At 35.3% G+C, this 26,223-nt stretch overlaps 2 protein-coding genes across 7 annotated transcripts in view; one reads left to right on the forward strand and one right to left on the reverse strand.

Moving 5' to 3' along the window:
• LOC130647359 (otoferlin-like) overlaps positions 1-609 on the forward strand; it is a 32,095-nt gene extending 31,486 nt beyond the window's left edge. For all 3 annotated transcript variants that reach the window (XM_057453189.1, XM_057453188.1, XM_057453190.1), the window contains one exon: positions 117-609. Coding sequence is in view for 2 of the 3 variants with exons in the window: in XM_057453188.1 (XP_057309171.1) it covers positions 117-149 (33 nt within the window). In the remaining variant the exon portion in view is untranslated. The remainder of the gene's footprint in view (positions 1-116) is intronic.
• On the reverse strand, positions 457-25,551 carry LOC130647358 (uncharacterized). Of its 4 annotated transcripts, XM_057453183.1 has the most exons (34): positions 23,961-25,551; positions 22,325-22,490; positions 21,342-21,449; positions 19,503-19,613; positions 18,212-18,328; positions 17,695-17,811; positions 17,223-17,462; positions 16,835-16,933; positions 16,495-16,605; positions 16,057-16,167; positions 15,819-15,929; positions 15,561-15,692; positions 14,913-15,023; positions 14,676-14,786; positions 14,272-14,388; positions 13,722-13,829; positions 13,329-13,445; positions 12,971-13,138; positions 12,003-12,116; positions 11,194-11,385; positions 10,573-10,686; positions 10,300-10,320; positions 9,764-9,874; positions 9,289-9,396; positions 8,290-8,814; positions 7,772-7,879; positions 7,138-7,185; positions 6,936-7,028; positions 6,717-6,839; positions 6,178-6,330; positions 5,330-5,634; positions 5,071-5,161; positions 4,513-4,638; positions 457-4,128 (listed from the first exon to the last, which is right to left on the reverse strand). In XM_057453183.1, the coding sequence occupies exons 1-34, from the start codon at positions 25,038-25,040 to the stop codon at positions 1,625-1,627; spliced, it is 7,971 nt and encodes a 2,656-aa protein (XP_057309166.1). In that variant the 5' UTR covers positions 25,041-25,551; the 3' UTR covers positions 457-1,624. The 4 variants fall into 4 exon arrangements, with proteins under 4 accessions (XP_057309166.1, XP_057309168.1, XP_057309170.1 ...); XM_057453185.1 differs by lacking the exon at positions 21,342-21,449; XM_057453187.1 differs by lacking the exon at positions 19,503-19,613.
• Between the last annotated feature and the right edge of the window lie 672 nt (positions 25,552-26,223).

A 26,223-nucleotide genomic window follows, 5' to 3' on the forward strand; every position in this document is an offset into this window, starting at 1 on the left:
TTTTGGAGCTTTCATAGAGCAGTATTGGTTAAGGGGGTTTAAATTCTCAATAGCAAACAGAAAGTCAGGGTATATTAATTTTACATCTTTTAAATAGAATGTTCTCTAAATTTTAGGGGTTTATCGTGAAGAAATTGTTTGGAGCATAAAAACCGTACTCCGTCGCAATAAAGTTAATTATTAATCCAACAAACATCGATACGCATGATTGGAAATTTCCACGTTAGAAAATCAGATTTTCCATCTCAATTTGATTGGTTAGATACTCTATCGTAGCGAATATTTATCGTTAATAAATTGCTTAGAGCATAGAATCGGACCCTTGAAAAGTTGATGATTAGTTGAAGAAGTATCGATGCGTGTGATTGGGTAAACTCTCAACCTTAGAGGACTAACTCCCAAGCTTAATAACATAAGTTAACCCTCCACCGTAGAGGGAATGAAAACAAGAAGTACTATATTAAAACAATGTCTTTCAATAAGAAAAGTAATTACATATCACCATGACAACAACGTAGCCGTTGATTGGCTAGACACGACTAATAATATGTAAATATCATATATATATTTTTAAAAAATTATTCAAGTGCGTGAAAAAGAACATAAAAATTGCTCTATTTTTTGCGAGTCCACTAAGCTCTTATGCTAAGCAAACAAAATGTACGAACGAACAAAAAACGTATTCCGTCTGAATTCAATCTACACATCACGTGATGACCTAACATGCATAAAAGAATTCTATGAATTGGTGTTAAAAAAGATCACGGTTAACTCTGGATAGTAAATTTACGTTGCTTTTCACATTTTGAAAAAAAGACCTCTCCCCTATGCATAGCATAAGAAGATTGCCTCAAACGCGGAAAGCAATGCGGACAAGAATTGCATGAAGTTTAAGGATTAAAATTTGGTGTCCTACTGCAGAATAATTTAAAGATGGCGCCTTGACAATTGAGAACATCACTGGATAATAAATACGCAAAAGTTAAAAACATTTTCTTTCTCAAGCATTACTTTCCGCTTTTGTGGTACCCTATTTATTTTATTTATTATTTATTTATTCTAAACGACCAGTTTTTTTCTAAAATTAGAGTAAAAAAAATGGCTTCTTTTATTTTTAAGACAGCTAGCCTCACAGCTAACCAAAGATATGGTGTATATGTGTTTTTATATGAACGTCATCGGAATATTTACATATAAACTGCGCATGCGTTAACGACTATACATTTATGCGTTACATACTTGTCTAATAAAAAAACAATATAAACATTACAAATAATTAGCTATGATTGGTCCGTAACGTAATCAACGATCACGTGATTAGTTTATGTTTTCTTCGACCTCCTTTGTTTCGAAAAGAGTTATTTACTAAGGCTTCATTGATTTTGATCACGTGATCGTTTGATTAAACGATCGAGGTATAAATGCGTTTGTTAAGTAACATTAAAGTCAGAGAAAATTAGAAAACAGATTTATCAAAGTTCTAAAGCTGAAGCATTCAGATGCTAATAGCAACATGTTATTAAAAAGAGTTTAATATAGTTGTTTTGTTTGCTCTAAGTGTACATAATACTTTATGTATACGGTAACTAAAGTACGAAGTTTACACCAATATATTAGGCTGTTATTACACAGAGCGCTTTTCTTTCATGCTGCGTTTTTTCTTCTTTTTCTTCTTCTTTTTTTTCAGGCCATTCATGGCGTCTGTTATAGCTTGAGAGATGATTTCCCGTCTCTCGGCTTCACTGAGTTCAACTTTTGCTTTTTTATTTCGTATAAAATGTGCATTTTGCACAGCAGGCGCAACCTGAGCCTGTATGGTTCGTACTGGCTCAACTGCTTGTGCTTTGATATCTCGTATTGGTTGGAGTTGCGTCAAAGACAAAGAAGGAATTTGCGACTCTTCTTTTTTGGTGGTTGAAAAATACTGGTTATATTTTTGAGGCAAACCTGCGTTTGGTATTTGAGTCCTAGGTACTAGTTTACCCATTTCATTGTTCTTCGCAACAGGATAATTTAATTCGCTTGGTATAAAAGATTTCGGATTCTGCTGCACGTTTAAACCTTGGTTGTTAGGGGAATTATATCCAATCCTTTGTACGTTTTCCTTTGGATATAGTACCTTTGTATTTAAATCATACGCAGTGGATTTGGATTTAGTAATTTGTGCTCCGGCGTCGCCTTGTTGCTGGCCACCTGCCACATTAGATTGGTAGTAATATTGACCTGCATTTTGAAGATTTGTGGTATCTTGCCTTGTTGCACCTGTAATGCTTCCTCTCGTATCAAGGAAAGTTGGTGTAGGGGCACTGGCTTGTGGAGGTAAACTTTGCAGAGAAGTAATTTGGGATCTTCTATCGTATTCGTTGACTGATGGAGGAGTTGAATATGAAATCGAGGCTTGTTGTTTTTCTTGATTAGATCCACCTTTTGGTAACCATGGAACTTTTAAACTTTGGCCAAGCGCCGACTGCAAAGAGGGACTGTGGATAAAATTCTTCGGTTGTTGCTGTTGCCCAGGCAGCCACGTATTCTGCTTCACGGGACCTCCAGCTCCCCAGCCTCCAGCATCACCTGTACCTCCCCCTTCTCCATGTCCATTTGCATCACCATTCCCATTGCCGTATCCCCACTGGTGGTTTTGCACACCCACGTGCTGTCCATTTGCCGGATTAATCTTGACTCCCGACGACGCTATGTTAGTGGCATCTGTGTGCATTTCAGACGTGGACTGCTTCTTTTGAGCAATGTAACGATTCCATAGCTCTCTTGCATTTGCAGGGAATGTAGGCACTGCTGCTGGTGGATTATTAATGGCAACAAAACTCTTCTGTTGTTGTTGTTGTTGTTGCTGCTGCTGCTGTTTGGCTCTTGCTTCTTCCGCTTTATCACCCCAAGGAGGTCCATCAGGGGGATTGCCATCCCATCCAGGTAGGTTTATTTTTTGACTTAAGGGCCCACCAGACCCCCATCCACCGCCAGAGCCACTCCCACCGGGTGTGCCAACACCATTACCGTTTCCATTGCCATTACCAAATCCCCATTGGTGGTTATGATTTTCAGTATGGACTTGTTTAGTTTGAGCTGGAGCATTTTGTGGAAACTGGTTTTGATAAAGAGTGGAGTATTGAGCAGGCAGGTTATACATCTGCTTCACGTTCGTTTTCCCTCCGGCGTTTTGCGATGATTGTACATGAGTATCAGCGTTTGCAGTTCCAGGATCATTCCGTTGAAGAGTGTTGGAATGTGTGTTGCTATGTGTTCCGCCAGCAGTAGACGCAAGACCCTTCGTCCAAGTGAACCATCTTGGGTCTGCTGCAGCAGGGTTTCTGTGATATGGATTTGCATTAGGATTAGGAAACGGACCTTGTGGGACAAATTTTGGTACTGGAGATTTCTTAAAACCAATATTCTGATCTACGAGAAAGGCAGATGGTCCAGACACTTTAACAGCTTTATGTACTTTCTCGCGGAAAGAAGGAACTGAACCGTGTTTGAACAATGCTAAAGGCGGTATTGGTGGTCCTGGAAACGTTGATTTTGCCACACTTGGCAGCATTGGTTGACCACCGAATTGAGTTTTAGGGTAATTTAAATACGCATGCGGTCCAAACGGAAGCTCCTTGTTTTCGTTGCGGATGACTGGCGCATGATGGAATCTGGCTCGTACGTAAGGTTTAAGCTTAATGTTTAGTTTTTTCTCCAGATCTTCAATTTCGTTGGGTTGAAGAACACCCGTTCTCTTATCGCCGTTAAAATACCGGTCGTGATTTAGAAATTCACGGACCTCACCGTACAATACTCTCGGATCCTCATTTATGTGTCTGCTAGGTACTTGGTTACGAGCTGGAAGTAGCCACTGGTTTCCTTGAGGAGGCCTTGCTATTCTATACCTCTGGCTACCTGGTACCGTTACTTGTTCTGCTACCGGCTTGTTTGTAAAGGCCAAGGCTTGCCCAGGCTCAGTAACTACACGTTGCGGTTTTTCTTTACTCGTATAACCCATGTAATTTTGGAAACGACCAGGGTCTTTTTGCGCCGAAGATGTCTCTTTAACAAGCAACGAAGCAGCGTTGGTAACACCTGTGACTTCGTGTTTGCTTGAAGGAGATTTGTTGTGTGGATCTTTTTCTAAAAAAAGGGGAAAGGTATATCATTGAAAGGTTTAATTTGTTCAGAGTGTTTCTGGGCAACATATAGACAGCAAAGAATTTTTAATATTATTTTAAATTTTTAATGTTTGATACGAAAAACAAAAGGGGTGCTATTTGCACTCATTCATACTAATGTGTTTTTAAGGGATCTATATTTTGTGCAAAACCCATAATTTATCATTTATTTTTTGATATTTAACGGAAATTTGAATTTGCAAGAAAATTAAGACTGCAAAACACCTTCAAATTGCAGAAAAATTAATACGCGAAATAGATGTTTATCATTGCTGGAAAATCAATACGCGCGGAAATTAGCACAAATACGGTACAACTTTTGTCAATATGTAAAACAATAACTCACTCCAATAGATTTTGCAGTGGTGCATCAAAACAAGAATTTCAAGTCTTGGCAAAGAACAAGCAAATATGAAAAATTCATCCACCATACCACGAAGCAATCTATTTCCAAACTTGTGCTCGTGCTTGCCTAAAATGGGAAGGAAAGGGACATCAGTAATTGCACCAACTCGATTAAGTTTAAACACATTCAAACGAAAAAAAATCTGATATATGATACTTTTAAGTGAATGATTATAGAAGAAGTCAAGTAGATGGATGGTGTGGTGCCAATTTTAGATTTTAGGACTCTAAGCTTACACCCATGCTATAAATAGTACCTCGTCCATTTGGCACCCCACTCTCAGTATTTTTATAGTTCTAACCCCACCCATTTTTTAAGGCACGCCCTTTCGTCAATTTTACACCCCGAAACACACCTTAATAGGCCTTGACAGAAATCATGTTTTGTATATACATGGTGTTTAACACGTAATACACATTTAACAATCGTCATGATATTTTCATAGAATATTTTAAGCATCGACACAGGGCACATAAGTTTCTCTCTATATCTTCCTACCTATGCCAGCTTTGACTTCCCAATCTTGCGATAAATAAATGGTGGAACTTGTATTGGAATCAGTACCAACCAAATCACCATTAACAAATAGCTAAAAATAAAATGATAGTTTTTTTTATCTTTTAAATCCTAAACGTTTTCTTTCTGTTACACAATTCTGATTGGTAGATGGTTCTATCCAATGAAAAACTGTTCTGATGTTTAAAACGATCTTCCACGCAGGACGACCAGATCCAGATTATTGTTCTTAAAATCTCACCTTTGCTTCTCGTTGCAATCCGCTGTATGTTCCTGTGATATGCGTCCAGTTTCCTTCTGTTATCAGTGGTTCTGACAACACGCTAAATATCGTTACTCGACGTTCATTTCGGTGGAACCAACGTATCCTTCCGTTGTCAATTTCAAGATGATATTGTCCTTCTCTATGATTTGACATTGCACCACCAACTGTGTCAAAAACAGATTGGATGCCACGATTAGTTTCCAGTTTCACCCACACTGCCATTGTGATGGAATCACGTGGTTTTGGTGAGAAGTTTGCACCATCGAGGAGGATATCACCACCTGATGTAGAAAGGAAAGACTTTTTATCTTACGTTCAAATATATTTTTACCTAATCGGTTTACTATGTAAAACTTTCACACTGGCTGGAATTTCCTGGCGATTGTTTCATTCTGCAATTGCAAGAATTATAAGAATTGTATACACCACACGCTTTTGGCTTCTTTTTTTATTTCGACCTCAGTTGCTGAGACAAAACTTTTGATGATAACACTTGTGTTTAAGTTTAACAATTATACTTTTGTAACGTAATTATTAATTAGCAACGAATTGATTCTTTCTAAAGAAATACTTTATAGATTGATTGTTGTATATTCTTGGTTTTAAGCCTCGTTGGTATACTTTTCAAATTATCTGCTTGGTCAATTGGTTAATAATTGAGTGAGCTTTGACCAACACCTCAACCACAGCCACAAAGAAAGTGTGCACTCAAAGGGAAACATTAAAAAGATAAGAAGAAAAAATATTTGTAACCAGATTTTCAAATGAGAAACCTAATAATCGATGTAATTTCAGCAATGCAGGCATTATAAAATTCTAGCTACCTAACAAAGAAGCAGCAGAATCACATTTCCCTCCTTCGTAGATGATTTCCGCGCCGTTCTTCATCACTGCATTATTATTGTTGCCAGATTCGTCTTTAACATAATTTCCTTTCATCGTATCGAAACTTAAATGGACCACTGGTGGACAGTAATCTTAAAAGAAGAAATTAATTCATGTTCTCTGTAAGTACAAAACTTGTAAAAAGGTGGAAACAAGGCTTTGTCTTATGACCTGCCTCATTGAAAGACACACACTAATGTTTGCTGGGCCACTTAAGAAGGATTTTCTTGCATGTATAAATGTCATTGTATTCCTTAAACATGATTTTTATCAGCACCTCTGTCAACAAACCAACTTATAAATTGGTTGGCAGTTGAAACTACCAGAAAACTAATATCGTGTTTCTTAAAATCGTGTTTACTTAAGGAATGTGAATCTTTTTTTTTAATTATTTTTAATGCATAAATTTATTTATAGAAAGATGTTACTGCCTTGGTGTTGTTGGGTTAACATTGTTGCATAATATTAGATTACTTACTCTCACAAAACGTGCCAATGTAACCCAGCCTACAAACACATTTAGCACGACCTGGCTTACACGTGCCACCATTTTGACATGGGCTAGGATCGCATTTCCAATCAACATCAGTTTGTGTTTTGCCTAAAGGTGAAGAATATAAGCAATTGCTTAGAAGTTTTTTTAGCCAATCGGGTCTTAAAAGACCAATTTTTAACCAATGAATTATCGTGTGCTTACGTGTGCATTCGAGGCCATCTCCAACATAATTTTGTTGGCAAATGCAATGTCCATTGACGCAAATTGAATTCTTGTCACAATGTTTGCATTCGTCTAAGAAAAGTTGAAAGGAAATAACAATACATTTGACTCACTTACTTAATAAATATTCATTCCAACTATAGACATTACCTAATCAGAAGAGGCAATCAAAACAACTCACCATGTGGAAAGAACTTGGGTGCTGATGAATATCCAAGCACACCAATTTCTATGGAAACAGAATAGCACATTAAAGTTGCGTGAATCTTGGTATGATACCTACGACCACATTTTGTCCAGTTATCACCGTCATGTTATATTGAAAATAAATATAGCTTTAATTAAAATAGCTTCAATTCACTTATTGCGCAAAAGCTTTTATCCGCGTTACGCCAAATTAAAATTACTTGAGTTTTAATGTTATTCCCTTTTTTGATGCAAACTTTTAGTAAATCTCAGGCTATTCATAAAGATGTGTAGTGGTAGCATATTCGACTTGTTATCATAAGGTTAAGGTTCCCGGCGTACTTTAAATGTAGTTAGCCAATTTGGTCCCATTTACTGACTGCTAATCGGCTTATGTTGCAGACAAGCAAGAGGAAGCAATGCTATACGTAATCTCTAGTGGCAATGTAACATAGTTACAGTGGAAGGGGATGAAGAGGCAGCCATTCGGATGTAATCCCCGAGGACGTTAAAACTTCCTGTTACTTACTTCTTATAAAAGACATGCCTATATGCGTATGGAAAAGTTAATACAAAAATAATCAACTTTTTTAGTACATAAACCAAACTAATTGAAAGGTTCTACATACGTTTGCATAACGGTCCCGAAAATCCATCAGGACAAATGCATTCTGGTTCTCCATTACTTCTCACAACGCAGATACCACCATGTAAGCAGATATTCGGTTGACAAGGATCTGCAAAGAAAAATATTTTGCTATTTTGCCTTCTGCCACTCTTAAAACATAGTTACGTTCTTTTATAAGAAACTAAACAAAGGCCATGTTCTTTTAATTTATTATGATTGGTATTTAAAGCATTTTTGTTGGTTTCTTAGTAAAATTTTCCTGGATTTCAGGCTACAATGGTACTTAGACATAAAATAGATTTAGTGGACATTTTACCAGCATCTTGGACTAATGAAGCGTTACGCTGTTTAATTTCTTTTATGGATATTGAATTTGTTGGTTTCGTGTAAACAGGCTCTTGGTAGTAAGTATTTTGGCTTACCTTATAAGCTCTAACAGGTGCGCTTATTTAGGGTAATTTGGATAGCCCAAAACTTATGGTAAGACAGCCCCCTATTTGCATGAAGTAAAAACTTTACCTTTTGTATTGATCACAACCACAGCTCGATATATTGGACCATTTGGGGTTGCTATCTCTTCCAAAGTTGGCAGTTGCGGTTTCTGCACCATGGATGGATATGCAACATGCGATGTCGGTGGTTGTGAGGGTGGTGACGAGGATGGCGCTGATTGCGTCTTTGAAGGCGGCAATGAAGGTGGTCTAGATGGTACCTTTGGTTGTGATGAAGGTGGTTGTGGCGCCGATGGTTGATGATGAAGCTCTTGTTTTGTTGTTGGTTGCGCAGGTAGTTTCGCCACAGGAGCTGCTACCATCTGTTGTGGAAGACCAGTCTTTTTCTTACTGTTGCTGCTTTGAGATTCGTCTTTGTCGGAGTTAAGTATCTCTTCAACTCGCTCAACGAGTAACGGCGAGTTGGCACCGGAATGTTGCAGTATTTCGGTCACGTGTGGTGTCAGTGATTTAGCCACACCATTAGTGTCGACAGTCAAAGTCTTAGCCTTGTCAATGTCTGAATGTTGGACAGTTCTCGGTTTTTTCAATTCTGTGTGAATGAAAATAAGATTAGATGTACTTCCATCTAAGCTAAAACTACAGCAGAGTCGAACGAGACATAGGCTTTAATATATACATATGCATATTTCTAACTACGCAGTCTATTTAGTGTATATATGAATCTACATCTTTTGTTTTTTGTTGTCAAAAAAGTCGAGTCATTTGTTTCACTTTTGATTGCACAGCAGATGGAGAAATATCTTCACTGATAGGGAGAAGAGGAGTATATTGTATCGCTCTAGAACAAAAGAACGAAGCATCCTTATTGCATATTGTATTTAGCACAAAAAGCTGTCATGGAGCTACTTGTATAGTCCCCTTGTTTCATCCTAAAAAGATGTGACTCCAGGCAATACACGTAAAACTTTAATGCAAACAACTCACTATAGCTACATTTTGATTTCGTACCTGAGCAGTGGGCACAAGGCAAACAACTCACTATAGCTACATTTTGATTTCGTACCTGAACAGTGGGCACCTGTGTAGTCTTGGGCACATTTACACAATGCAATTCCATAGTAAGGCACACACGTGCCCGCGTTTTCGCAAGGGTTAGGATGACATACGCTATCTATAAAATACAAAAACGTGTTTATGAGCGTAAAATTTAATAAGCGTTACACGTTCTTTTGATGAAATTTAGATGGTCATAAAAAAACACATCAATGTCACGACATCACATGAACTTAGAGGTGCACTGTTGACATACGGATTATTTTTTCTCTTTGATAATTCAGAAAACATTGATAAAAGAATGTATTGTCTCACAAAGTTTAATTGACACTGTACCCCTTCTTTGAACTATATACCTTACACACTGAATGCCAAAAGTTAAAAAAAGGAAAAAAAGGAATAAAATTGAGTTTATGTCTTTATCGATCCATTTCCTGAAATCTTTTTTTATTTAAAAAAAGAAAGATGCTAAAACACCATCTCACCTTCACAAAATGGACCAGAAAAGCCATTGTTACATCTACAGGTGAAACCACCTTCTGTGCCGATGCATGTACCGCCGTTCTTGCATGGATATGCCGCACATAAATCTTTCTCTGCAAGATAAAACAAAAAGCCTACATGAATAAAAGTTTTTATAACAAACCTGGCCTTGGGTCTAAATCCCAAAGTCCACGGGCATTTAGTTCCAAAAGTTTCTTAATGGGTCTTAGCTAAATTAAGTTTTCAGAAAAACTTATGTCAGTCTATCTAAAGTAGATGATGTATTCAATATATAATACGATCATTTCTTACTCTATTTTTGAATGTAAATTTTTTAACAAAAATTGGAAATCATAAAAAAATATTTTTCTCTTTTGCAGTTTTTATTGAAAAAATTATTGATTTTTCTAATTTTAAAAGTTCCTAAAACCCGGGTGGTCTAATAATATTTTTTTATAAAACAATGCCTTATGAAAAAAACAAAACATTTGATGTTATTGAACGAAAACGATATCAGTAATACGAGATATCCATTTACCTTTTTCCACCTTTTCTTGAACTAAAAAATAAAGAAAAAATAGACGTATAGATAATAACGTACAAATTAGAAATATTAAAAGCATAGAAAACTTTTATATAAGGCAAAATACATCAAGATCTAAGCTGATTGTCTTTCGAAACGTTTGTCAAATTTCAGTGTCAGACATGAAACAATTGTAATTTTTAAGATTGACAGAAAAAAACTGCCAGTCAATTACAAGATATTGTGTATGAAACGTACTATTCCACACATAAAATATATTCTCCTTACTTTGACATTTATTGCCAGCAAAATGTGTAGGACATTCGCACGTGTAACTTCCATCTTCCATCACGTGACATACACCACCATTAATACATGGGTTGGGCACACAGATGTCTTGTGCTAAAGAAATGTTTTTATATACAAATTAATGCAATGTTGCCTTCAATCTATGGTGGCAAGGCAGAATTGTCTGTTTTTCATATAGACCATATTTTTTGGTCTGTTATTTTGTACGAACATTAAAGCAAATGAAAAGTCATAATTAAGAACAATCGACCCCTTGTGATTTTTAGGCCCCTTTTTCAACTTTAAGATCAAACTTTTCATATGGTAACGATGAAAAAGATTTTATTTCTAAAAAAATCAGTATCTAAGGAAGGTTGGAAGATATCTGTATCTATAATATAATACCCGTATACGTCTGTCTGTCTGTCACGCAAAATGGTAACCGCACCCTATGCGGTTTAAAAAGAACAGGCAAAGCCGTGGATTTTTCACGGGCGACCGACTAGTGTATCTATAAATTCTGTGTTCCATAAAGTAAGCATTTTAGTGCAATGGCATTATAACGTGCAAGTAAAAACACTCACACACACACACACAAAAATGCGATCAAAATGTCCTTACATTCGCAGTTCTTGCCTCTCCATCCTCTCAAGCATGCGCACTCGTACCCTTCATCATTTACCACAATGCATTTCCCACCATTAGAGCAAGGATTTGGCGCGCACAAGTTTTTAACACATTGATAGCTTTCTTCATCTGTTTGAATACAGTGAGTGCCATATCGACATGGATCAGGAGAACATAAATCAACAGCTAAATAAAAAAACGCATCAAGAATTAATTCACTCAGAGGCTTGTTTTCTTCTCTTTTTTTTAACATTACGCCATTTTTATTTGATAAGAAAGCCATTTAACGGAAAGTAACATTCATTCCCTTAAAAGGTTTTAAAACTGGACTGGAGTGTGATGGTTTTTTTGCAAATATAATATCTATGAAACTAATTCTTCGAGATCCATGAAATAAACGTTAAGGCAACGCTCTGCCATCTCAGTTTGTGTAAGTTTCATTCGTAATGTTTTTGTTAACTTTTTTATTGAGAAAGTGTGAATACTGAGATCGTGGTAACATTTGTTATTTTCATTCAAAAATTAGTCGGATGTTTTAAGTACTAAGTTTGACCTAATCTTAACATTAGGTTAGATAAAAAATTAAAAATAAAAGTAAGCTTAGCTTTATGGAACAAACAGCATTTTTGAATCGCATAACAAAATAAGAATCAAAAATCCAATCTAGTTAAAGAGGACGGCCCTTTTACTTCATCAAATGGTCGCCGAAACTGCATTTAAAATAGCTAGCTCTTCTTCGGTCATTTCAATAAACAAAAAAATCGTCTAAATTAAACAAGATAAAAAAGTATACTCTATCAAACCTGCGCAGTGTTCGCCTTTCCAACCAATCGAACAATTACATTTAATCGGCGCATGCGCGTTTGCAATGCACGTTGAATCGTGCTCGCACGGATTTGGATAACATGGATCAATTTCTAGGAAGACAAATATGCTTTAAATTGACAAATCAGTAAACTTCTTTGCGTCGTGAACAACTAACTAATAAATTTTATGTCAGCTGTAATTTTAATCTATCAGAAGATCCTTATATTCTCAGTTAACTTATTTTAGCAATTCACATCCAAGCTGTTTTATGACAACCAATTATCGCTATTAGCTTCACATCAATAAGAAACGTCTTCGCTTCCAACTAAACTCTGGTATTTAAATAATTCATTAAATTACCTTTGCAAATCACAACTTTGAGTACGTCAATTATTATTAACAAAATAATGCAATGCTCTTTCATAACTGTTTACATTAAACCAATCAAAAAACAATTTCATTTGATTAAAAATAAATTAATTAATGCATAAGTTAAATCAGCTGTAATGGAACCAATCTTTCTGAAATGTAATTAATGTCGTTTGAAGTAATTTATGCCAATAAAACCTAAACATTTTGGGAAAAAATCAATCCCTTGCTCTGAGAATTCATAATAGCAGTTTTAGATCTTGCTAGCGTTTTCTTTTTGTTTGAATACATATCAATTTCACAGGCGTGAAAATGTTGTAATTGGCATGTGGAGTCAACAAATTCAAAGCTAGTCTCACGCTTCAACAACTCTCTGTTTGAAACAACATATAAAACTTCATTTTAATCATATTCTGTATAATTTAGTCATGCTCAATAGTTGTTCAAGATAAAAAATGCAAACACTGAAATGTTCTGCACCATATGGTGCCTACATATATAAAACTAATTCCTGTCATAAAATCTTGCACCAGGAAGACGAGGAAAGTTTGATAACTCCTTAAATTACCAGCAGAAATAAAACACAACCCCTTACCATCACATCGCTCTCCTTTAAATCCCTTAGCACACGTGCAATGAATAGCTCCAAGCTGGCGTTTATTAGCCTGGACACTGTACTTGTTGTGTTCGCTGAATGCTGGAGGTAGACCGTCTGAGCATTCTCCGTTGTGATGGCAAGGATTAGGATGACACAGGTCTTTTCCTGCAAATCAAATTAAAAACAAAACAATAATTAAACAGTTAACTTAATTATGTGTCTAATTTACACGAGTCCATACGCTATAAAGAATAAGTTCCAATTCTCATCTCAACGCAATCTTTAACTAGCAGCACTAATTTATATCCAAGGACTCCAAAAGCTTAACATCTTGTTTAAGTAAGACTCAACGTACGTTCACACATTTCTCCTTTGTAGCCTGGTTGGCATTGACAAACATATCCAACACCTCCATTGATCTGTTCACACGTGCCGCCATGAAAGCAAGGATTAGGTTCACATCGGTTGATTTCTGCAAAATACACATATAAAAGATTTTCTTGCAAGGCAGACAGAAATAGCGCCAGTAATGCTTTAAATATAGCACTGATTGTGGAAGCAGCATGCTAGATTGTAGAATTTATCAATAGTTTCGATGTGTTGCCATACAAGTTTAGAAAGGAAATCAGACTGTCTACCGATGTGGAAGAACGAAGTGGCGTTTTAACTTGTAGTTCGTGGTGAAATTGTTCTCAGAATGTCAGCTACAATGCCATGAAGTTTTTAAGTCAACAAACGAAGTACTAACCTGAACATTTAGGCCCTTTAAATCCTGTAGTACAATTGCATATATATCCACCAGCTATTTCTTTACAATCACCATGCGTGCACGGGTTGGGATAACATGGGTCAAGATCTGAACAAAAATAGCATTACATAACTAACATAGAATAATTAAGTACACAAGCACTTTATTGTGGTAAATATATTTGTTTGTTGATGGAAATTTAACTATTTTGTATCCGCGGTGTTCATTTAATTTTAAAACTAAAGACTTTTCGTTTTAATGTTTAGTTGCGATTGTTATTCTGAATTTCGTAAAATTTCCGCAATAAATATCGTTTAATTATCGCTGGAATTCTCGTTGGGATCCTCGTTTAAATTCTTGTGTGACAGATCGTTGGAATTCTTGTTATTATTCTCGTTATAATGTCCTTTATCGATCTCTTAGATTTTTGTTACAATTTCCCCGTGATGCACGTTATGTACACACGATCCGAAACAAGGCGCATGACCGTTTAACAAATCCAAAAAGTATAGTGCTGTCGTTATTGACCAATCCATACGTTTGGCCGTACCTGAGCAAGTAAGTCCACGATGACCTTCAGTACACTGGCAGATAAAACCATTCCCTGCAGGATTTGATGTGCAGTAGCCATTATTTTTGCAAGGGTTCGGCTGACAATAATCCACATCTAGTTATTAAAAAATAATAAATTTCGAAAAATTTACTGTGACAAGACGGTGTGTTAAGTATGGCTGTTTATAGGTTTTTCTGTGGTTGGGACAAGCAAATTGGTAAACTTGTGATTTTTTTTTTTGGTTAACTAAAGTTATTGCAGCTATGCGTAGGAGCATTGTCAGTAAAAATGCAAGAAAACGTTTAAATTCATATTATAAACTTAGTTGCTTGTGATCATTATCTCTTTTATCGTGGATGCATTTTAACGTGTTCAGGCGAACAGATGTTTGAGCCACATACCTTGACACGTTGGTCCTTTAAAACCAACATTGCATTCACATTTGAAATCATGTATACTGGAAATACATTTGCCATTGTTCTTACATGGCGTGCCATAGCAATGATTTATATCTAAAAAAAGAAATGAAACGTTTTTTTCAAGATAATTTGATCATGCTCAAGTTGTGACAAGGTAGACTTTCTGTTAAGTAATGAAATCGTATTTTCTGCGGTTGTTTTCGAGTGTGTTCTACATACGTTCACATTGTTTTCCATAATTTCTTTCTAAGCACGAACATAGAAATCCATCTTTGGTATTGACACATGAGCCACTGTTATGACAAGGACTACTGTGACAAAAATCTTTCTCTAAAATACAAATTGATGTGCCGTAAAATTCTTTGTTCGTAATTAAGTCGTGTATCTGCGAATGTTGTTGTGGAATGTTAGTATCGTATCGTGTCGTGTGCGTGGTAATGCGTGTGTATGTTAACCATTGTATTTTTGTATGCATCGTACATATCTGTCATCGTTTTTTGTTTTTTATCGTGAAGTTCAAATAGGTTATCGCCGTCGGTTTTAACATTTATTGCGACATGTGTCGTATATTTTTTTTATTTTATGTCAGTACAAACGAATGAGTAGGTGCTCCGAGAGTTACAACTCATACCGGCATTACAAATTGTGTCGTGTCTACAAAAGTGTCAATTTTGAGATGCTGCAACTCGGTCAGTTATTAGGTCTGTAAAAAAGCAGTCATTGTCCATAGACTGTCAATGTCGGATTTGTCATTTCTGTACTGTATGGGAATGTAATGTAGTTGTAGTAAAATTACAAAGATCAATAACGTAAAAACAAAAAAAAATTACTAAAGAATAGGTATCTTTAAGCCAGGTGCGTTCTTACCTTCGCAAGACTCTCCCATGAACCCCCCTTTACATCCACATTTATAAGTTCCTTCCGGTTTTTCAGACGTTGCAGGTACTTCAATACATTCAGCTCCGTTTGAGCAAGGATTAGACAAACAGTGAATTCGATCTAAACATTTATCTTTGTTGCTTAACATCGAAGAACACAAAGCTGAATACATTATGTAAAAGTATCAGAATTTAATTGGTAAATTCTAATTAAATTTTACTCGCCTACTCATCTTTTTGCACTTACCGTCGCATGCTTTACCGCTATAACCCGGTAGACATTCACACTGAAAGCCACCTGGATATCCAAAACATTGACCACCATTGTGACAAGGATTAGGCTGGCACAAGTCAAGATCTAGAACCAAACATAAATTTTAATTACACATAAAAACTTGTTTTACACCAGTTACATTTGTCAAATGTAAAATGGGTCGTATGTTTTGTAGGGTTAGAAAATGCTCAAAAAGCTCTGGAAAGCTTACCTTCGCATTGTTTTCCTTTAAAACCGCGTTTACATTCGCACTTGTAAAAATCACCATAATCCTTACACTTTCCACCGTGCAAACATGGGTTTGGTCTGCACTTGTCGTACTCTAAAAGAATATAAAATGTCTCATCAAATCGGTAAAGAGAAAATGTATTTATATTTACTTCTTAAATTGGATAAGCAGACCAGTAACAATTAGGTATCCACCCATATCCTAATTACCAAAAACACGACTTCGTAGTACAAACTATATCGTTTTTAGATGATAGTCCATGATTTTGTACCTCTTGGAGAAAATCATAGTTGGTAGTTGTTACAACATTGCAACACAAAACGGTTTTGTTTATTACAAGTCCTGACAAGTGATATATATTTGCTCAAGAGTAAAGTTTCGGATACCATTAAAGGTATGGTAACTATTAACTTTTGTTACCTTCGCAACGTTGTCCTTTGTAACCATTGTCACATTTACAATGGAAGCCTCCAACTTCTTCGATGCATATACCACCATGCAAGCAAGTGTCTTCATTACATTGCGTGTGTTCTATGGAAATCAATTGAAAAATAACAGTAGTTCTTAGTAAAAAGAAATGTTTAATATCGTTTCCGAAACATTAGCATTTACAAAGTCTTAAGTGAACGATAAAAAGAAAGATGAAAATGAATGCTAAGAGGGATCTCTTATAAGAAACCTTTATGTTTATTGCAAAGTCTTCAAAAACATGATGGTGTAGAGAAATAAAGGTCCAGATTCTAACACAACAACTGTCTACCTTGACACGTTCTGCCACCATAACCTGGCCGACAGATACACTTCACTTCGACACCTTCGCCAATACATGTACCTCCATTTTGGCATTGACATTTTTTCTCTAAAACAATATCCATTTGTTTATTTATCAATTTTACCACAAAGATGATGTAGTATGTTATTCATATGAAAGAACCAAAATCAGTAGTTATTTTTAAGTTTGGATAGTAAGGTAAAACGCTGGTTTCTTCAATTATTGGAGACTAGATTTTAGGTTAGTTTTAGGCAATAAATAAATTAAGCAAATGTCAGATTTTATTTTGATACACCCTTGCTCAATTTTCAAAACCTTTTTTTTCCTGATAAACAACAGTAGAAAATTTGAATCCAGTTTCTATATTATGTTATACCTTCACATATGACCCCGTTATAATCTTCGGAACACTGGCATTGGTATCCCCTTGGACTTGTGACATCTGTTCTGCAAATTCCACCATTTCGGCATGGATTCGCTTCACAAGCGAATGGTCTCGATGTAGCAGACGATGGAGGAGTTGAAATGGCGCTCTTTTGAACAGCGGCTGTGTCTTTTTCACCCACGTGGAACATGTGAGCAATGCTTTGCAGACTAGGATCTTCAAGTTTGCCTTCTGCAACAAAAAAATTGGAAAGGTATTTAAAGCATTCAAATAAGAAAACACTTTTTATTATATTTTCATTTCAAACTAAGAGTTTCACATATGTATATTTTCTTTCATCTATCAGGTGGGAGATACTTTCCTGAGCAAATACCCCAAAAATCAGCTTCTCTGTATGCACATTTTAGTTCGTTGTTAATTCAAATATCCTCGCTGAAATAATTTAAAAATATTGTCTACATACCTTCGCATAACTTTCCAGAAGTTCCAGTTTGACATACACATTCAAACGCATCAGTACCATCAGTGAAACAGTGACCATGGTTACGACAAGGACTCGGTGTGCACGCTGTTCTCTTCTCTGAAAAAAATAGACAACAATAGGCTGATAAATCTGTTAAAATGTGGTTCATTTATTTCTTCTTGTTGTTCCTACATTAATATGGCGTTAATTTGCAACTAGGCGTGAAAGGGCGGGGATTGGTGTATATAGGAAAGCTCGACGGTATGTATTCATAATATAACGCCAGAGAAGGGCGTGGCAAAAGTTACTTTTCTTTAGACGTTATGAATTTTGTAAAATATTCTCGTTCTTCAAAATATGCATATATGTTCAATTTTTTTCACATTGTGAGACTTTAGAATATATCTTGACACACAAGCAAATGTGTGTTTTTATAAAGCCATTTTTAAAAAACCAAACACCGAACACATCTGGTATTGGAAGGAGATGAATTTTAAAAAAAAAGATATAAACTCACGGTCGCATATTTTCCCATACCAGCTCTCTCTACATGCGCAAGAGAAACCGTCTGTGGAAGATGATTCCGTGCATACAGCATCGTTCATACAAGGGTTTGGTAAGCAAAAATTGCGTGCTGTAAATAGGGAAAAGAAAACAGTGTAAGAAAATGAATAATTCTTTTCGTTTCGTTTTTTGAATGGCAAATGCTGTGAAAAATTGTGAAACGTTCAAATTCGGTTGCGCTCGATTTCCACTAAAGAGCAAAACGAAACAGAACAAAAGTGATACTCCCAGTTTGATTGGTCATTCGCCTAACAATTTATTAGTTCTTCGTATAATTTAGTTACATAATCTCCTCCCCTAGTCCGCAGGAAGAAAAATAGAAATGATATCAATCAGAACGGATCGAGACAAAAATTCTATCAACCAATTCTAAACACTACACCTTCTGATGTGACCCGTTTTGTTCTTAAATGCGAATCCAGCTATAGCTGTATACTACAATGGTTAGTTCGAATGGCAGCCTTGAACTAATGGCAGGGTCTACTTGTATTAAGGAGCACTTCCTTCCTGTTAGTCAGTCATGCGATGAAACATTACACGACTGTTTTTTACTAATTAATGGCGGGTGCTCTCTTAAGTAAGAATCCATTTTTTAACTTTCGCTAGATCAACCCCACTATTTGATAGCATTTTCAATGAAAACATGCGATGAAAACTCTGGGATACAGCGTTCGTGCAATGTGTTTTTCAGTCAATTAAAATGTTCATTCATCAGACAATTATTACCGTATCATAACTAATACTAGTCCATACCGTCATGCAATTTAATTTACCTTCCCATCATGCATTATTCTCACATTATTAATAGCGCCAAGCCGTACCGTCATGCAATTTATTTACCATGCAATATTACCCATTACTATTTACAGTAAAGCGTTCCGTCATGCAGTTGAATATACTTCCCAGCATGCATTTTTGTCTACCACGTGTTAACAAAAAACAGTTAATACCGACAACAATTCAAGGCTGCCAAACAGTTGAAACTCTCTCCATTCACAGCGAAACGAAAGTTTTTTTTAAAAAAACAGCGTTTTTTAAGTGAAGTCAAACGAGATTTTTCTTGGTAGAAAATGCGTACAAAATATACAGCTTCAACTGTTTTGCAGCCACAACTCAGACATACTCTACACAATCACCATATACTAGAAACAAAACTGACGTATACCCTGTACGCACTTCCTACAAGAAACTAACATTCTAAACTTGTCCCCAATCCCCTATTTTTCGTTGTTTCCATTACTTACCTCTACATCGCCTGCCTTTAAACCCAACTGCGCAAGAACATTGGAATCCTGTGTTCGTTTCCGTACATTTAGAGCCATGCATACATGGATTCGGATGGCAACGATTTCGTACTGCGTGAGAAAATTGGAGTTCATTTACACTAACTGGATTGAAAAAAAGTGTATGTCTTGTCGAGTTTTCGTTTTTTTTTTTGTCTGATATCCATTGGTTTTGTGTGTTTGTTTCTGTTTGGGCGCAACCTCGAACCTAGGACTCTTTTACGTCAAATAATAGTAGAATAGCCCCAGGAACGAGGTTGGTTCGTGGGTAAAGTTGTTATTGTTGTGTTCAGTGATGCGTACTACTATTGCAGCGTATAATTTATATACAAACATTGTACTGCAATTTCTTAACCGAAATTTCGGTTTCAAAGTTTTGTTTAGAAGAGTTTGCAAAACAGAAAATATGTGCCTTTTTAAAGTGTAAGTTTTTAAAATTCAAGGTTTACACTCTTTGGAAAATCAAATTTAACATCATCAAACTTTTAATTTTGCTTAAACTCTTGCCTAAAATTAATTTCAAAAATTGACTTTAGGAAATTACAATTAAATTTAGAATAAAACTATGCAGATTGATTATATGTATGAAGTTAAAAAATTACTAGTATTCAGAAAATTGTATGTTAATGTAATGTGTTATATAGGGTTTAAATATTTCGGCATGATTTTGTGTTAGTACAATGAATGCATATTGTAAATTCAACTGCGTTAACTCACGAAACACTACATAAACACATTTCACTGGACGCAAACTAACACATTAAACACATTTCACTGGGTACAACTAAACATATTTCACTGGACACAACTAAACGCATTTTACACCGACAACTAAAACACAACAACACATCAACAACACGATACAACGACATCAGTAACGACAATAACAACAATTACCACATCAACGACGTCAATAATAAACGACAGTTCAGGCATTTTGACAACTTCAATTATTAACAAGACATACACGTGACAAGGTCACATGACAAAGTCACGTGACATACCACAACATGTGACTTAACAAGACATAGTCACGTGACAAAAGGCGTTTTACTAATAAATAAATCCATGCTGGTTAGTTTTAAGTTTCTGGTCTTTGTACTTGTCTCTATTAGTTATCGTTGAGTGAGCAAGGCAAAATATTTGATCAGAAAAGGTACTGTTAAACGAAGAATACAAGCTCACTAGAGATAGCTAAGCAAGGAAAAGGAGAATTCAAATAAATAAATTAATAAAATATATGTCTCAATGTCATGTGTAGACACCACACTACAAATAACACAATCCGACGTAACTCTGCTTGTGGAGCAAGAAAAATGAAATTTCTGCGTAATTCAATACTTACCGGTTGTTGCACAAATGATAAATTACGTAGAAACTTCATTAGTTTCTCGCTAACTTTTAATTTATTATAATTAAAGTTTTCGTAAAGCACTGGAATGCTTAATTAATAAGTTCTTTGTCTAGATATCTCATTATAATTAAAGGGTTCAATTTTATAAATTCAGAAAATGTTTCAAATTTCTACAATTTCCTAAAGGTTGGCTTTAAAAAAACAGAACGAGAAAATGTGCAATAATTCTATTACGTATTATTTAGGGATCAAGACTAGGTAGGCGGAATTGTTGATAAAATTGGTTATAAAAATTTTTTAATTTCTAAATTTCAATGTTCTTTTAACTTCTATTTCTTTTCTAATTTACCTATCATCTTTTTGGGTAATAGATATTTCAGATATTTTTTTCCATATTGTTCATTTCTTAATTGACAGAGTTAAGTGTCTTGTGTGTGGACACTTACTTTCACATCGTTTTCCTTTAAACGTTCGTGGACATATACACAAATACTCAGTGTTCCCAACAACTTTACACAAACCGCCATTATGGCACGGTTGTCTATCGCACGGATCTATGAAGAAAAGTTGATTAGAAAGAAACGAAAAACAACAATGCAATGCATGTTCAAACGTAAATAAACAAGATACATAAAACATGAAACACAGCAATGTGATTGGTTAATACATCATTCTTCTGATCGTTGGTGCTGTAGATATATTGCCACAAATATACTGCTACACGTTGCAAATGTAGTGGATATCAATATGCTGTTTGCTCCTAGTAATAGGATACCACAGTAACACATTCTTCGCTTGTTTTTGTTTAATATTCTTGTATAATTTATTCGTTAATCAAGTACATTTTTCTGATTCCACACTTGAAGACATTTAAGGTTGCGATGTCCAAACCATCAGTGACCACTATCGGCAACTTTTGCATCTCTAATTTATTCTTGATATCTTGATATATATCTTTGTCCTTGGTTAAATTTATATTATATTACACTGAACCTGCTACATACATTTTTATAAATCGACAGGCATAAGGGCAACAAGGAATTCTAATGTGCATCTTTTACCTATATAGTGGAGTTATTATTATCTAGAAGTTATTTATTCAGTATGTCTGTTCATTGTTCATGTTTTTGTGGTTTAACCTTTTCTGAACATATAGGTTTATCAGGTAATAAAATGCACAAAAATGATCTTTGCAAAATCTTAGTATATGGTTGTAATGTATATGCATATTAAGAGGAAGATCGAAATTAAAAAAATATGTTTTAGAAAATGACAACAAAGAAGATCAACAGGTAAAGAAATATACATCAGAATAGCCCAAGCAGCAAAAATTGAAAACTTGATTCCCTTTCAAGAATTTCACAGAAACCTAACTGTTGGTTGCTTAGATATTGTTACCATGGTAAGTAAAACCTCTATAGCAACTTACCAAATTCATCTAAAGGATCATTATCATCATCATTCAACAACGAATTGACGTCATCATCTTTCTTCTTCTTGCTGTATACATTGACATCTGTCACCCAAGTCTTCTTTTGTTTTCTCAGTGGACGAATGGCAGGTACAAATTCTGTCAATTCTTCATTTTGCATGTCCTAAAGAGCAGGAGAAAATTATTAGTTGCAATTGACGACATGCTAATATTTTTCTATAAATAACTTTGACTTTGTTTCCAAATCATCTTTTTTTAGAGAAATTCTTAAATAATATAAAATGGGGTGCATTCATACGTAAATCATATCTATCTGTTGCAAAGTCTGTAGTTTATCTTAAACTTTATATTCTGTTCCGCATAATGTACGTGTTTTAGAATATCTTCATATCTTCCGTAGAGATCAGATGTACTGTTGTATGTTTTACGAACGATTCTTTAAAATATACTTAGGAACCGCTCAGAAAATTAACCGTTTGACACTGATCTTTTGAAGCTGATTTTGGAATCAGACAATAAGAAAAGTGAAGTTAGACAAAGGTTTTCAATTTTTTCCCTAGGGAAGTATGACATTGGAAAACATTTGGAATCATTTACAACAGAATGAAACCCTAAACTCGTTATAGTAGCAGTTATAGCATAATTTATAAAAAATAATAGCAACACTTCGTGTTATGACCCCATTACCGATTAATCTGTTATCAGCACTGCAATTTGAAAATTCATGGGAGGTATGTTAGTAACTCATTGTACAGTTCTTAAATCTTATGCTACTCTGAATTTAAAGAAAATAACATTTGTTTGGTTATCTCCCAGCATCTATATTATAATACCGTATGCGTCTGTCTATCTCCCAGCATTTCATAAATTATCGTTCTGAAAATGAAACGCCTGCAGCTGATATTTTACTTAAGAAAAAATTTGGCTTCACTAATTCAATAAACCCAATCTTGGTTCTGCTTATTCTTTATTAAGATATATTTTATCATGCGCATTTATGAATATTGCCAGCCTAAGTATATGCTGAAAACAAAAGTACAGTACACTTGACATATCGACTGACATGGTTTATGAAAACGTTTCTCGGAGCAAAATAAATTGACGTAACTCAGCAAACTAACTAAAATGAAGAAATTGGTTGCATTTGCAGTTAGATATACTCCTGTAGTCGCTGTTGGTAAGGAACTATTATGTAACTTTTTTATCAATTTAGAGAGACTTTTTAGCAATTCAAGTACTGAGCTGAGAAAATATTACAAGAAAAATACATAATATAACAATGACAAAGTTTAATTTCCAAAAAATAGGAAATTTTTTTATGGTGGTCTGCCTCCAAAACATTTTTTTAATGTCTTATAATTGACGGAGCGTAAATTTTCTTTAAAAAAAAAGCCTTAATTAAAAAACCTTTATTCGAGCATTTGATATTTCCTTAAAAAAACATTCCCTTTGCAAATGAGACAGATTTTTATAGACTAACCAATCAGGCGAACAAATGATCTCATCCCTCCGCAAAGCAATTAACGGATATATACTTTCTTTCAAAATGTTTACCAATTTCAACGAGAACGATAGAGATAAAAGCTATAAATAACATGGTATTCCCAAGAGATAAGCAATTTAAACCACATACTTGATTCGGTTGTGTAAACATCGAATCTTCATTCTGTAAACTACCAACACGACCAACTGGAATATACTCTGGAGCTTTTGACTCACCAAGAGATCCATAAGGAAGAGTCTCATCACCCAGGTTACCGACATTTGCTGTAAACATTCGGCGGCTGGGCAGTATAGAAGCTTCCTCATTCGACAACACTCCGGATAATAAACTTGGATCTAGAATTGGGTGTGGTCTGTGTATAGTTGACAATCGTTCAGCAAATGGAATTGCGTATCTGGGTTCATTTAACCTGCTCTCTAACGGATACGGATGCATTCGTTCTTGATCAAGAAGTAACGGACTACGCGGCCTAAGCAATGAATCTTCACTGCTAGGCCTACCAAATAGTTCCGGACTGTCTAACATAGCCCTTTCCCTAAGTAAACCAGGGTCGTGCATAATCATATTGCGCTCCTGTATCCTTCTTGCTAAAGCATCTAGCAGTCTTTGCCTCAAGGCGCTCTGCCCTACCCTTCTTTCACCTACTCTCTCTCCTTCGAACGGAGAAATATGGTCGCGTCGCGAGAGTATTGCCGGTACATGAAACGACGGTCTATTAAACTGTGTACGTGCATGAAGGCCTCTGTTAAAAGTTTCTGGTAAAGGTCCATTTCGAGAATACGGCATCTGAGCTGCATTTCGAGAATATGGCATCTGCGGATCAGCTTTACGTTTTCTACGATTAGTAGGAGAAGTTGAGTTTTTATTGTTTTTAATCATTTGAGAGTGTGGGTGTAATTCTGTGTGTTCATGTTTACGAGATGGTTGCACTTGCCTAAAGTCCTTCGTGTGAACAGGAGCGCTATCTTGTACAGTTAAAATAGAACGTTTTTGTTTAATACTAACATCTGCGTTTGTTTGTAGTAGCAATTCATAAGTTCTGTTGTTAGGTATAGAATCATGTTCGGCGTTCGACTCGAACAACTTCTGTTTTTCATGGTGCTGTTCGAAGTGTTTTAGCGTGTGCACAAAGCTATACTGCAGCCACACGCAGGCTGTTATGCTAACAATCCACACAATATTGGCTGCACACGGAGATCTGACTCGCATTCCGCGCGCAAACCCTCATCCAAAAACTAAGTAATTGCAGTAATTCAATTCATCAATCCAAAAATAATAACATACTAATAATTACGCTAAGTAATCCAGAAAATGATGGATCCTTCAAAATTGCAGCATAATTGTCATGTTTCTTTTGTATTTATTTTAAGAAATCGTTCTCCTGTATCTGCAGTAAGTAACAGAGGTAGTTAGTATGCTTCGTTGAGTAATATGGCAGCGAACTGAACTTTTGAAATAACTCTTCAAGACATAATTCCGACTTTGTTATTTTAATAATCATTGAATTTTTATGCCGAAGGTTATGCTAATACGGTTTCTCTGATGATCTCTCTCAATCATCTCGGCTTCAATGCTGAACGAATTGGTAAATAGAACAACCGGTCAAACAATTCACTTAATTATCATGTTATAACATATGTATTCGGCAAAACCGCTCAAGCGTGCATTCTAACTGTTTTGTGTGAAAAATAATGTTTCTTTTAAGACTAGCTGACTCTACCTAGAAATGAAAAAAATAAATTTATTATCGATCGCCGAAAAAAAGAACTTGAAATTAACCAAAACAACGCCAGGAAACATAATTTTAAGCTGGGTTGATACTTTTTTTAAATTATCTTAACCGGTAAATGTTATTGAAAACAATTAGTTCATATTTTCTTAATATAACAAAAATTAGTTCATATTATAATTTGAAGTGAGGTTTATTCGGGCGTGAAAATCAAAACAGTAAATTAATTAATTTCATATTAATATTTAACCCCGTGTGAACGCACCGTGAGAAAGGGTCACGTCTGTTTATCACAAACATGTCGAATTTATTTACATTCACCTGATTAAACCTCTATAATTTAAAGGGCTTAACCGTTCTTTATTGCAGCTCAATATCTGCATGATTTAAGTGATATCACAGTATGGAATCTTTCAGCATGGCATCAATAAAAGAATATTATTTTCTTATACAAATTAAATAAACAAATAAAAAACACCTAATGAATTTTACCTTGAATTAGATTGAATACCTAAATTTTTATCTATTTAGCTGATTCAATTGAGTATTGTTCAAGGGAGACGCTGTTTATTTGAGAAAAATGTTGTTTTTCAGAAATTAAATTTCTGTATTATGACTAATTATTATCGAAGCTAATAAAATAAAATAAAAGATTCTCAAATT

This window comes from Hydractinia symbiolongicarpus, chromosome 6 (genome assembly GCF_029227915.1).
Source record: "Hydractinia symbiolongicarpus strain clone_291-10 chromosome 6, HSymV2.1, whole genome shotgun sequence".
In the NCBI taxonomy this organism is placed as follows: Eukaryota; Metazoa; Cnidaria; class Hydrozoa; order Anthoathecata; family Hydractiniidae; genus Hydractinia; species Hydractinia symbiolongicarpus.